At 41.8% G+C, this 13,550-nt stretch overlaps 1 protein-coding gene across 4 annotated transcripts in view; it reads right to left on the bottom strand.

The window, feature by feature from the left end:
- Nucleotides 1-13,550, bottom strand: part of LOC137383978 (ETS domain-containing protein Elk-4-like) — a 63,330-nt gene that overhangs the window by 13,250 nt on the left and 36,530 nt on the right. For all 4 annotated transcript variants that reach the window (XR_010977518.1, XR_010977517.1, XM_068057474.1 and 1 more), the window contains one exon: nt 7,619-7,735. Coding sequence is in view for 2 of the 4 variants with exons in the window: in XM_068057474.1 (XP_067913575.1) it covers nt 7,619-7,735 (117 nt within the window). In the remaining 2 variants the exon portion in view is untranslated. The remainder of the gene's footprint in view (nt 1-7,618; nt 7,736-13,550) is intronic.

Genomic DNA, 13,550 nt, shown 5'->3' on the forward strand with positions numbered 1-13,550 from the left:
AAAAATGATACGTATTTTGCCGCTATCCTTTTTTTAAAAACTTCTCATTATATCTATATAGCGTCTTTAGGAAAGTAAAACTTTGCTTCATAGAAGCAACATTTGACATTGAGCTGCTTAATACAGAAACCATCTGTAAGTGGATAATTCTGCAAGTTAAAGGATATCCTGGCAGATTGACTGAGAGATCAGAAGCGCTGACCTTCACACCTGACTCTGCGCTCCAGGCAAGGGCAGATAAGACCGAGTTTAATGATTCATCTGACAGTGCAGCACTCCCTCAGTACCGCAGGACTTGAATACATAATCCAGGCTGACACTTCAGTGCAGTACTAAAGGAGTTTTAATTTTATTCATTCATGTGATGTGGGCGTCGCTGGCAAGACCAGCATTTATTTCCCATCCCTAAGTACTCTTGAGAAGGTGGTGGTGAGCTTCCCTCTTGAATACAACTGTGTGGCTTGCTAGGCCATTTCAGAGGGCAGTTAAGAATCAAGAATATTACTGTGGGTCTGGAGTCACATAAAGGCCAGACCAGGTGAGGACAGCAGATTTCCTATCCTGAAGGACAAGAGTGAATCATATGGTTTTTATGACAATCCAAGAGTTTCATGGTCACCATTACTGAGACTAGCTTTTTGATTAGATTAGATTAGAGATACAGCACTGAAACAGGCCCTTCGGCCCACCGAGTCCGTGCCGAACATCAACCACCCATTTATACTAATCCTATATTCCTACCAAACATCCCCACCTGTCCCTATATTTCCCGACCACCTACCTATACTAGTGACAATTTATAATGGCCAATTTACCTATCAACCTGCAAGTCATTTGGCTTGTGGGAGGAAACCGGAGAACCCGGAGAAAACCCACGCAGACACAGGGAGAACTTGCAAACTCCACACAGGCAGCACCCGGAATTGAACCCGGGTCCCTGGAGCTGTGAGGCTGCAGTGCTAACCACTGCGCCACTGTGCCGCCCTTTTGATTCCAGATTTTATTTAATTCATTAAATTTAAATTCCCGAGCTGCTTTGATGAACTCATGGTTTTGGATTACTAGTTCAGTAACGTAACCAATATGCTTCACTGAAATGTCAGCCTAGATTATATACTCAAGTCACAGGAGTAGGATTTTAACCCACAACCTTTTGACTCAGAGGCAAGCGTGCTACCCACTGAGCTACAGCTGACACCCTAGTCCAGTTACTTACACTCTACAGTTGATGTTACAAATTCGGACCTCACAGAATCATTACAGCGCTGATGGAGGCCATTCAGCCCATTGTGTCTGCACCAGCTCTCCGAATGAGCAATTCTCTTAGTTCCATTCCCCTGCCTTCTCCCCATAACTCTGCACATTCTTCCTTTCCATATAACAGTCTAATTCCATTTGAATGCTTCAATTAAACCTGCCTCCACCACGTTCTCAGGCAATGCATTCCAGACCTTAACCACTCGCTGCATGAAAAGATTTTTCCTCATGTCACTTTTGCTTCTTTTACCGATTACTTTAAATCTGTGCCCTCTCGTTCTCGATCCTTTCATGAGTGGGAACAGTTTCTCTCTATCTACTCTGTCCAGAGCCCTCATGATTTTGATTACCTCTATCAAATCACCTCTCAGCCTTCTTTTCTCCAAGGAGAACAGTCCTAACTTATCCAATCTATCAACATAACTGAAGTTCCTCATCCCTGGAAGCATTCTCATGAATCTTTTCTGCACCTTCTGGCCTAATGCCGTTACCTTGGATTTGGTGGTGTCAGTTACTTCCATAAGCTATTGCCAAAAGATTAACAGAGTGGAGATCAGGGAAAAAAAGTTATGTTCTGGAATGCACTCCCTGAAAGGGTGGTGAAAGCAGATTCAAAAGTAACTTTTTAAAGGGAATTGTATTTATGCTTGAAAGGGGAAGAAATTGCAGGGATATGGGGATAGATTAGGAAGTGGAATTAATTGGATAGCTCTTTCAGATAGCCAGCACTACGCATGACGGGCTAAATGGCCTCCTTCTGTGTTGTATCGTTCTATGATTCGGTGTAAGCAGTCCGAGTATCTTTATTTAATAAGTTGACTCACATTGGGTGTTACACATTTGTCAACCAAGTGATCCACTTCTCAACTTTGCCAACAGTGCTCAGCCTGTGTTGAAAGCTGGAGGCCCTTTGGTTTTTTTCACACTTGACGCTTCAGAAACTTTCAGAGAACACTTAGACAAAAAACAGTTGTTCTGTCAGATTCATCCGTGGACCAACGCAATGTCACCAATGGCACAATCCCTCAGCTGATATGTATCACCAGACCCTCCACAGTAGCTTAATATATTCAGGCTCCATGCAAACCCAATTTCCAGAAGATGAGGGAAAGTATTCTAAGTCAATGTGCCATCGTCCACTCCCACAGTTAGCTTATACTTCCCTCTCAGCAGGCGATGCAGTCTCCTCTGCCCCAGTACACCTCTGTACTCACTCTACTGCATCGTGGATGATATCAGTTTTAAACATTATTTTTTTCTCCCTCCTGTGCTTTTAGATCAAAAGACCAGACGATAATTACAAATCAGGAAAGCCATGCAGCCCATCTCAATTACAACAACAACTGCTTCCATTTATATAGTGTTTAGGATGTTCCAATACGATTCACAGCAGCATTATTAAATTACAGAGAACTTACAGCACAAAAACAGGCCATTCGGTCCATGTCGGTGTTTATGCTCCACATGAGCCTTCCCCCAATTTACTTTATCCCACATTATCAGCATATCTTTCTATTCTTTTCTCCCTCATGAACTTATCTAGCTTCCCCTTAAATGCATCTATGCTATTAGTTTCAACTACTCCACATGGTAGTGAGTTCCACATTCTCACCACTCGCAGGGTAAAGAAGTTATGAATTAATCCATCCAGATCTAACTGCATAGACCCCAATTCCAGTATCAGATTGTTTTGTAAATAATCCCAGAGTTGTTGTTCCACTCTTCTATGCTGGGAGTCTACTCCACATATTGATCACCGTTTGGATGCAGAGGCATTTCCTGACATTAGTCCGAAGTTTACCTTTTACTAGTTTGAACCTGTGGCCCCTTGATTGAAAGTAATGTTCCAGATTTACCATCCCCAGAAAATTTAATCGTTTTTCCACTGGGCGAGATGTTAAGCCAAGGCGTCATCTACCCTATAAAGTGGGTGTTAACGATCCCACAGCAAAATTCTAAGTAGGGCAGGGCTGTTCCCTCAGGGTCCAAGCCAATATCATACAAGCAACATCACTAAAAGAATGGATTATCTGGTAATGGCTGTGAGATCTTGCTGTGCACAAATTAGTCACCGCGTTTCCTACATTGTAACAGTGACCACACTTTTTAAAAAAGTACCTAATTAACCATAAAGTGCTTTGGGACGTCTTGAGGCTATATAAATTCAAGCTCTTTCTTTCTTCCTTTGTATGATATCACCACTCAGGTGCCTCCGTTCCCGGATGATGAGCACAAGGAGTTGAAATTTGCCTTGCGGGAGCAGTGTCACAAGGGCCACCTGATAGTCAATGTCATTGAAATCAGTGGAAGGGATGTATAACAAGCAGCCCACTCGAATCCATCCCAAGTTAAATTTCTACTCCCATTTCTCCCCAGAGTTTCCTTATAATTCAGACCCTGTCGACACTAGGATCAGCCTCCAGGTCTCTTTCCTGCACTGCCTCTCATGCTTGCCTGTCCCCGCTGAGTCCCAGCATTGACTCTTCGTTTGGCTACAGTCTTATGGTTACTGGCTGCTCCTCAGTACTTCGTCTGGTTCATGCGTGATTCCAGTCAGCGAGTGACGGAAGCTCCAACCAACCAATAGGGACCTTAAAACCTGGGTATGGTAGCATAGTGGGTATGTTTGTGGACAAGTATTTCAGAGGTTCAAATCCAACCATGGCTGTTTGTCAACATACGAGCATACAAATTAGGAGCAGGAGTAGGCTACTCAGCCCCTCGAGCCTGCTCCGCCACTCAAAAAGGTCATGGCTGAACTGATTACTCCACATTACCACCTACCCCCGACAACCTTTCACCCCCTTGCTTATCAAGAATCTATCTACTTCTGCCTTAAAAATATTCAAAGACTCTGCTTCCACTGCCTTTTGAGGAAGAGAATTCCAAAGACTCACAACCCTATGAGAGAAAAATTTCTCCTCATCTCTGTCTTAAATGAACGACCCTTTATTTTTAAACAGTGACCCCTAGTTCGAGATTCTCCCACAAGGGGAAACATCCTTTCCACATCCACCCTGTCAAGACCCCTCAGGATCTTATATGTTTCAATCAAGTCACCTCTTACTCTTCTAAATTCCAGTGGATACAAGCTTAGCCTGAAAATCCTCATAAGATAGCCTGCCCATTCCAGGTATCAGTCTAGTAAACCTTCTCTGAACTGCTTCCAATGCATTTACATCCTTCCTTGAATAAGGAGACCAATACTGTACACAGTACTCCAGACGTGGTCTCACCAATGCCCTGTATAACTGAAGCATAACCTCCCTACTTTTGTAAAAGCAAAATACTGCAGATGCTGGAAATCTGAAATAAAAACAAGAAGTGCTGGTCTGACAGCATCTGTGGAGAGAGAAGCAGAGTTAACATTTCAGGTCAGTGACCCTTCGTCTCCCTACTTTTGTATTCAATTCCCCTCGCGATAAACAATAACATTCTATTCGCTTTCCTAATTACATGCAATACCTGCATAATAACCTTTTGCAATTCATGCACTAGGACACCCAGATCCCTCTGCATCTCAGAGCTCTGTAATCTCTCACCATTTAGATAATATGCTTCTTTTTTATTCTTCCTGCCAAAATGGACAACTTCGCATTTTCCCACATTATACTCCATTTGCCAGATTTTTGCCCACTCACTTAGCCTATCCATATCCCTTTGTAGCCTCCTTATGTCCTCTTCACAAGTTACTTTCCTACCTATCTTTGTGTCATCAGCAAATTTCGCAACCATACCTTCAGTCCCTTCATCTAAGTCGTTTATATAAATTGTAAAAGGTTGAGGCCCCAGCACTGATCCCTGTGGCACACCACTCATTACATCTTGCCAGCCAGAAAATGACCCATTTATGCCTACTCTCTGTTTCCTGTTAGCTAGCCAATCTTCTCTCCATGCCAATATGTTATCCCCCTACACATGAGCTTTTATTTTCCACAATAACCTTTGATGTGGCACCTTATCAAATTCCTTCTGGAAATATAAGTACAATACATCCACCAGTTCCCCTTCATCCACATGTAACTCGCGCAAAGAACTCCAATAAATTGGTTAAACATGATTTCCCTTTCACAAAATCATGTTGACTCTGTCTGATTACCTTCAATTTTTCTAAGTGCCCTATATAACGTCTTTAATAACAGCTTCTGACATTTTCCCTAAGACAGATGTTAAGCTAACTGGCCTGTAGTTTCCTGCTTTCTGTCTCCCTCCCTTTTTGAACAAAGGAGTTACATTCACTATTTTCCAGTCTAGAGGAATCGCCCCAAATCTAGGGAATTTTGGAAAATTAAAACTAGCGTATCAACTATCTCACTAGCCACTTCTTTTAACACCCTAGGATGAAGTCCATCAGGACCTGGGGACTTGTCAGCCTGCAGCTCCAACAATTTGTTCAGTACCCCTTCCCTGGTGATTGTAATTTTCTTGAGTTCCTCCCTCCCTTCCATTTCTTGACTTACAGCTAATTTTGGGATGTTACTTGTATCCTCTATAGTGAAGACCGATGCAAAATACCTGTTCAATTCATCTGCCATTTCCTTATTATCCATTATTAATTCCAAAGACTCAATTTCTATGGGACCAATGCTCACTTTAACTCTTTTCTTTTTAGAATATCTATAGAAACTCTTACTAATTGTCTTTATATTTCGAGCTAGCTTTCTCTCATCCTCTAATTTTACCTTCCTTATCAATCTTTTAGTGAATCTTTGCTGTTTTTTATATTCTGTCCAATCTTCTGACCTGCCTCCCATCTTGCACAATTATAGGCTTTTTCTTTAAGTTTGATACTATCTTTAACTGTTTTAGTTAACCACCGATGGCGGTTCCCACCCTTGGAATTTTTCTTTCTCGTTGAAATGTGTCTTTTCTGTATATTTTGAAATATCCCCTTAAATGTCTGCCACTGCATCTCTATTGACCTATCCCTTAACCTGATTTGCCAGCTTACTTTAGCTAGCTCTGCTTTCATGCCCTCATAATTGCCCTTATTTAAGTTTAAAATACTGGTCTTGGACCCACTCTTCTCTCCCTCAAACTGAATGTAAAATTCAATCATATTATCATCGGTCATCCCTAGGGGTGCTTTAACTATGAGGTCATTAATTAATCCTATCTTGTTGCACAATATCAGGTCTAGTATAACCTGTTCTCTGGTTGGCTCCAGAATGTACTGTTCCAAGAAATTATCCCGACAACATTCTATGTACCCCTCATCTAGTCTACCTCTGCCCATCTGATTTTTCCAGTCTATATGTAGGTTAAAATCCTCCATGATTATCGCCTTATCTTTCTGGCAAGCTGCCATTATTTCTTCCTTTATACCCCGTCCTACAGTGTGGTTAATGTTAGGTGGCCTGTACACCACTCCCACAAATGACTTCTTGCCTTTACGATTTCTCATCTGTACCCAAACTGCTTCTACATCCTGGTTTCCTGAACTTAGGTCATCCCTCCCTATTGCGTTAATACCATCATTAATTAACAGAGCTACCCCTCCACCTTTTCCTAGCTTCCTGTCCTTCCTAAATGCCATGTACCCTTCAATATTCAGGTCCCAATCTATGTTGTCCTGCAGCCATGTCTCTGTAATGGCTATCAGATCGTACTTATTTATTTCTATTTGTGCTCTCAGTTCATCTATTTTGTTTTGAATGCTACATGCATTTTGTCCTTTTATTATTTTTGTAACCTCTAGCCTTATCTGTTGACTTACTCTGAGATTTGTACACTCTGTCCCTTCCTGTCACCATCTGTTTATCCTTTCCCATTTAATACCTTCCTCTCTTGTCAATTGAATTCAATTAAATAAATCTGGAGTGAAAAGCTAGGATCAGTAATGGCTTGTTGTAAAAACCCATCTGGTTCACTAATATCCTTTATGGAAAGAAACCTGCTGTCCTTACCTGTTCTGGCCTATAGGTGACTCCAGACACACAGCAATGTGGTTGATTCTTAACTGCACTCTGAAATGGCCTAGCAAGCCACACAGGAGCTCGCCACCACCTTATCAAGGGCAATTAGGGATACACAATAAATGCTGGCCTAGCCAGTGATGCTCACATTCCATGAACCAATAAATAAAAAAACTGCACATGCTCTGTTTCTTTGCTTAAATCAACACAAGTGAATTTTCTGCCAGGGACTGCTGGATAGAGATCAGGAACCTTGGTTGATTCCTCCTCCTTACCCCAGGACAACAGGGGGCAACTGATGCACTCTGGTTGAGATTGGCTGACTCCGTGCAGGCTGACCTGGGATCTCTCAACAGATGGTGCATCTTAGCTATTGGCAGTGCCGGAACCTTAAATATTCAATTAGTTCTGTCAGACAATCAATCAGGACCATGACCAATACTTACTTGAAATAAAGTGCTGGTTCCAGGCATTCGGGCTGGACTGAGAGTGGCCACAGGACTAAGGGTGCTCCAGAAATGGATGCTGGAGAGTAGCGGACTGGGAGTCAGTAAGAAGGGAGTCTGAACCAAAGAAACACACGATTAGAATTGTCACCAACTACAGATAATAGGGCAAATTCACTGATCGAAACACTCTAGACAGTAATGTCAGGAAGCATTTCTTCCTGCAAAGGGTTGTGGAAATCCGGAACTCTCTTTCCCAAAGGTCTGCGGATGCTGGGGCAAAATTGAAAATTTTCAAGACTGAGATCGAAAGATTTTCGTTGGGTAACAGTTCCAAAGGGATGTGGAGCAAAGGTGTGTGGCGTTAGGTCACAGACCAGCCATGACCTGATTGAATGGCGGAACAGATTCAAGGAGCTAAATGGTCCCCTCCTGGTCACAGGGAGCACAGGTCAGAGATAGAGGTACAGCACTGTCTGCTATGAAAATGCTAACGGAATATCAGATTTTCTGGCAAGAGGTATAGAACATAAAAATCAGATGCAATGGTGAATCTATATAAAAACATGATAAGACCACAGTTCGAGGACTGGGTGCAGTTTTAGGCTCCACAATATAGGAAGGATGTTGAGGTCATAGGAAGCATAGCCATAGATTCATTCAGAAACTGCCTGCTGTGAGGAAATAGAAAATATGGTGAAAGGCTTGAAAAACTGGGGCTGTTTTCATTACTGCAGAGGAGGTTATGGATGATTTGATAGAAATGTGTAAAATTACAAAGGGATGGGACAGAGTAGATAGACACAGTTTGTTTCCATGACTGAAGGGGCTATAATGAGAGGATATAAATATAATTACATCACATAATATTACATAGCATTTATAGCACAGCAACAGGCCACTTGGCCCAACTGGTCCTTGCTAGTGTTTATGCTCCACACAATCCTCCTCTTCTTCATCCCACCCCATCAATATATCCTTCTATTCCTTTCTCCCTCATGTGCTTACCTAGCTTCTCCATATATACATCTATATTAATCACCTCAACAACTCCCTGTGGTAATGCGTTCCACATTCTAACTGCTCTCGGTGAAAGAAGTTTCTCCTGAATTTTCTATTTGATCTATTAATCACTATCTTACATAGTTATGGCCCTTAATTTTGGTCTTGCTCACAAATGGAAACATGTTCCCCTGCATTTGGCTAGAGCCAAGGAACAAAATAGGTGCAGTTACATTGCTCGGTGTTATCTATAGGCCACCAGCTGGTGGGAAGGATGTGGAGGAACAAATTTGCAAGGAAATTACAGAGAGGTGCAAAAATTATAGGGTAGTTATAACGGGGGACTTTAATTATCCAAACATAGACTGGGATAATAGTGTAAAGGGCAGCGAGGAGCAAGACTTCCCAGAGTGTGTTCAGGAAAATTTTCTACAGAGAAACGAGAAAGAAGGCACTGCTAAACCTGGTTCTTGGGAATGTGGTGGGTCAAGTGGATCAAGTATCAGTAAGAGAGCATTTAGGGGATAGTGATAATTGTATCATAAGGTTTAGGCTGACTATGGAAAAGGACAAAGATCAACCCAGGGTAAGAATAGTTAACTGGGGGAAGGTCAACTTCAATGGGGTAAGAATGGAGCCGGGGCGAATAAATTGGAGTCAAAAGCTGGCAGGAAAACCAGTAGCTGAACAATGGGCTACCTTCAAAGAAGAGATAGTTCGGGCACAGTCAAGGTATGTTCCCTCGAAGGGGAAAAGTAGGGCAAACAAATCCAGAGCTCCCTGGATGACAAAAGAGGTGGAGATTAAGATAAAGAAGAAAATGTGTGCTTATGACAGATGCCAGGTAGAACCAGGCTGAATATAAAAGGTCCAGAGGGGAAGTGAAAAAGCAAATAAGAGAAGCAAAGAGAGAGCATGAAAAGAGACTGTCAGCTAGTATTAAAGGAAATCCCAAAGTTTTCTATAGACATATAAATAGTAAAAGGGTGGTAAAAGGAGGAGTGGGGCTGATTAGGGACCAGAAAGGGAATTTACACATGGAGGCAGAGAGCATAGCTGAGGTATTAAATGAATATTTTGCATCTCTCTTTACCAAGGAAGAAGATGCAACCCAGGTAATGTTGAAAGAGGAGGTAAGTCAGACACTAGAGGGGTTTAAAATTGATAAAGAGGAAGTATTAGATAGGCTGTCTGTACTTAAAGTGCACCAGGACCAAATGAGATGCATCCAAGGATACTGAGGGAAGTGAGGGTGGAAATCGCAGAGGCACTGGCCTTAATTTTTCAGTCTTCCTTAGACTCAGAGGTGGTGCCAGAGGACTGGAGAATTGCAAACGTTACACCTTTGTTCAAAAAAGGGTGTAAAGATAAGCCCAGCAACTACAGGCCAGTCAGTTTAAATTCGGTGGTGGGAAAACTTCTAGAAAAAATAATTTGGGACAAAAATCAATTGTCACATGGACAAATGCGAGTTAATTAAGGAACGGCAGCATGAATTTCTTAAGGGAAAATCATGTTTAACTAACTTGCTGGAGTTTTTTGAGGAGGTAACAGAGGGTTGATGAGGGCAATGCTGTTGATGTGGTGTACATGGACTTTCAAAAGGCATTTGATACAGAGTGCCACACAACAGACTTATGAGCAAACTTATAGCTCATGGAATAAAAGGGACGGTAGCAACATGGATATGGAATTGGCTGAGTGACAGGAAATAAAGAGTAGTGGTTAATGGATGTTTTTCGGGCTGGAGGAAGGTTTGTAGTGGAGTTCCCCAGGGATCAGTGTTGGGACCCTTGGTTTTCCTGATATATATTAATGACCTAGACCTTGGTTTGCAGGGCACACTTTCAAAGTCTGCAGATGATACAAAACTTGGAAGCATTGTGAACTGTGAGGAGGGTAATGTAGAACTTCAAAAGGACATAGACAAGTTGGTGGAATGGGCAGACAGGTGGCAGATGAAGTTCAATGCAGAGAAATGTGAAGTGATTCATTTTGGTTGAAAGAACATGGAGTGACAATATAGAATAAAGGGTACAATTCTAAAAGGGGGTGCAGGAGCAGAGGGACCTGGGTGTATATGTGCATAAGTCATTGAAGATGGCTGGACAGGTTGAGAGAGCGTGGTTAATAAAACATACAGTATCCTGGGCTGTATTAATAGGGGCATAGAGTACAAGAGCAAGGAAGTCATGTTGAACTTGTATTAAACACTAGTTCGGCCTCAGCTGGAGTACTGCATCCAGTTCTGGGTGCCGCACTTTAGGAAAGACTTGAGGGAATTGGAGAGAGTGCAGAAAAGATTCACGAGAATGGTTCCAGGGATGAGGAATTTCAGTTATGAAGATAGATTGGAAAAGTTGGGACTGTTTTCCTTGGAGAAGAGAAGGCTGAGCGGTGATTTGATAGAGGTATTCAAAACCATGAGGGGTCTGGACAGAGTAGATAGAGAGAAACTGTTCCTACTCGTGAAAGGATCGGGAATGAGAGGACACAGATTTAAAGTGTTTGGTAAGAGAAGCAAAAGTGACATGAGCAGAAACATTTTCATGCAGCGAATGGTTAAGGTCTGGAATGAATTGCCTGAGAAAGTGGTGGAGGCAGGTTCAAGTGAAGCATTCAAAAGGGAATTAGACTGTTATATGAAAAGGAAAGATGTGCAGGGTTATGGGGAGAAGGTGGGGGAACGGAACTGAGGGAATTACTCTTTCAGAGAGCCAGTGTGGACACGATGGGCCGAATGGCCTCCTTCTGCACTGTAACAATTCTGTGATTCTGTGATTTACCCCATCAAACCCTTTCAGAATATTAAAGACCTCTATTAGGTAACCCCTCAGCCTTCCCTTTTCTAGAAAAAAAGAGCCCCAGTCTGGTCAGTCTTTCCAGATGGATTTAATTTCTCAGTTCTGGATATCATCCTAGTAAATCTCTTTTTCACCTTATCCGGTATCTCTATGTTCTTTTATAATATGGAGACCAGAACTGTTCACATACAATATGAAATACGAGAGTTACTGTTTGAAGTAGAGACCAGGTCAGTGATCAATGGCTTAGCTGGATGGTTAAAGGAAAGGAAATGAAGGGATATGGGAACATGGGAACATTTAAGAAGTATTTAGATGAGCACTTGAAACGCCATAGCAGTCAAGGCTACGGGCCAAGTGCTGGAAAATGGGATTCGAATAGTTAGATGCTTGATGGCTGGCACAGCCATGATGGGCCGAAGGGCCTGTTTCTGTGCTGTATGACTCTATGGGATTGTAATTACTGTTCAAATGGGGGATCAACTCTAAAATGTATGCATGAAACTATGTGAAACACAGGTTATGTGAGGCAGGCTTACTCGATGCAAAGGCACAGATATTACAATACTTGCTTCATAACCATTCTGAGATATAACTTTCAATCTTGGACAACGGAAAGTAACACAGAGGAAATTTTAATATTGTTTCATTGTTTTGTTGCTGAAATTATATTGCAGTATTTCAACTGGTCCACTTCCCAATCAAAAATCCAATTAACCATTCAACCAACCAACCATTAGTCTAATGAAGCAACAAACAACTAATTAATAAACATATAGGAACAACAACTTGCATTTACATAGTAACATATGATCAGAAAGAGGCCATTCAGCCCATTGAGCCTGTTCTGCCATTCAGTGATATCATGGCTGATCTGTGACCTAACTCCATATACCCACCTTTGCCCTATCTTTGGAGATCAAAAATATATCAATCTCAGATTTAACATTTACAATTCATCACGCATCAATTGCCGTTTACGGAAGAGATTTCCAAACTTCTACCGCTCTTTACTTGAAGATATGCTTCCTAATTTCACTCCTGAAAGGTCGGAATCTAATTTTTTGACTATGCCCCCTAGACCTAGACCCTCCAACCAGCAGAAACAGTTTCTCTCTCTCTACCCTATATGTTTCCCCTAATATCTTGAAAACTTCGATCAAATCACCTCTTAACCTGCTAAATTTCAGGGACTACATACTTAGTTTATTTAATCTCTGCTCATAGCTGAACCCTTGGAGTCCAGGTATCATCCCAATAAATGTACTCTGCACTCCCTGCAAGGGTAATATATCCTTCCTAAAGTGCCTTTACATAGTGAAATATCCCAAGGGGCTTCACAAGAGCATAATCAATCAGAATCTGACACTAAGCCATAAAGGACAGGTGATCAAAAGCTTGTTTAAAGAGGTAAGTTTTAAGCAGAATCTTAGAAGAGAGAAAGTTGGAAGAGTTGGAGAGGTTTAGGGAGGGAATTCCAGAACTTAGGGCAATTAGTCAATCAATCATCTAGTCAGGCATTCACCAAACTATTTTACTAATCCAGCAAGCATTCAATCAAAACATATGATGAAGAGTGTGGAAATGACAAGTGACAACCGTTAGCAATGGTCATCCACTGAACCAGGCAGCACATGACTGAGAGTCTTGTTCTGTCTGGCTGCCTGCCTCTCTTCTGCAGATATGTCTGCACCCGGGCATCCCTGGAGAGGAAATACATGGTGGCAACCAATATGTTTGAGGCCCCCCACAACCAGTTGACACTGGAGTAGACTATCGACACCAGGAATGATATTATAATTTATTTGGATAAGTTTTCGTTTGTTTTACTTAGAATTTGAAGTTTATTATTTGTGCCCCTTTAAAATAAGGGCATTTTTGCGAATTTAATTTTTACCAATGACATTGATTTTTATAGATACGGAGAGGCTGCTTCCCCTGGCTGGAGTGTCTCGAACTAGGGGGTCACAATCTCAGAATAAGAGGTCAGCTATTTAGGACTGAGATGAGGAGAAATTCCTTCACTCAAAGGGCTGTGAATCTTTGGAAATCTGTACCCCAGAGTCATTAAGCACATGCAAGATTGAGGTTGATAGATTTTTGGATATGGAGGGATTAATGGATAT

The sequence above is a fragment of the Heterodontus francisci genome, chromosome 25 (genome assembly GCF_036365525.1).
Source record: "Heterodontus francisci isolate sHetFra1 chromosome 25, sHetFra1.hap1, whole genome shotgun sequence".
Lineage (NCBI taxonomy): Eukaryota > Metazoa > Chordata > Chondrichthyes > Heterodontiformes > Heterodontidae > Heterodontus > Heterodontus francisci.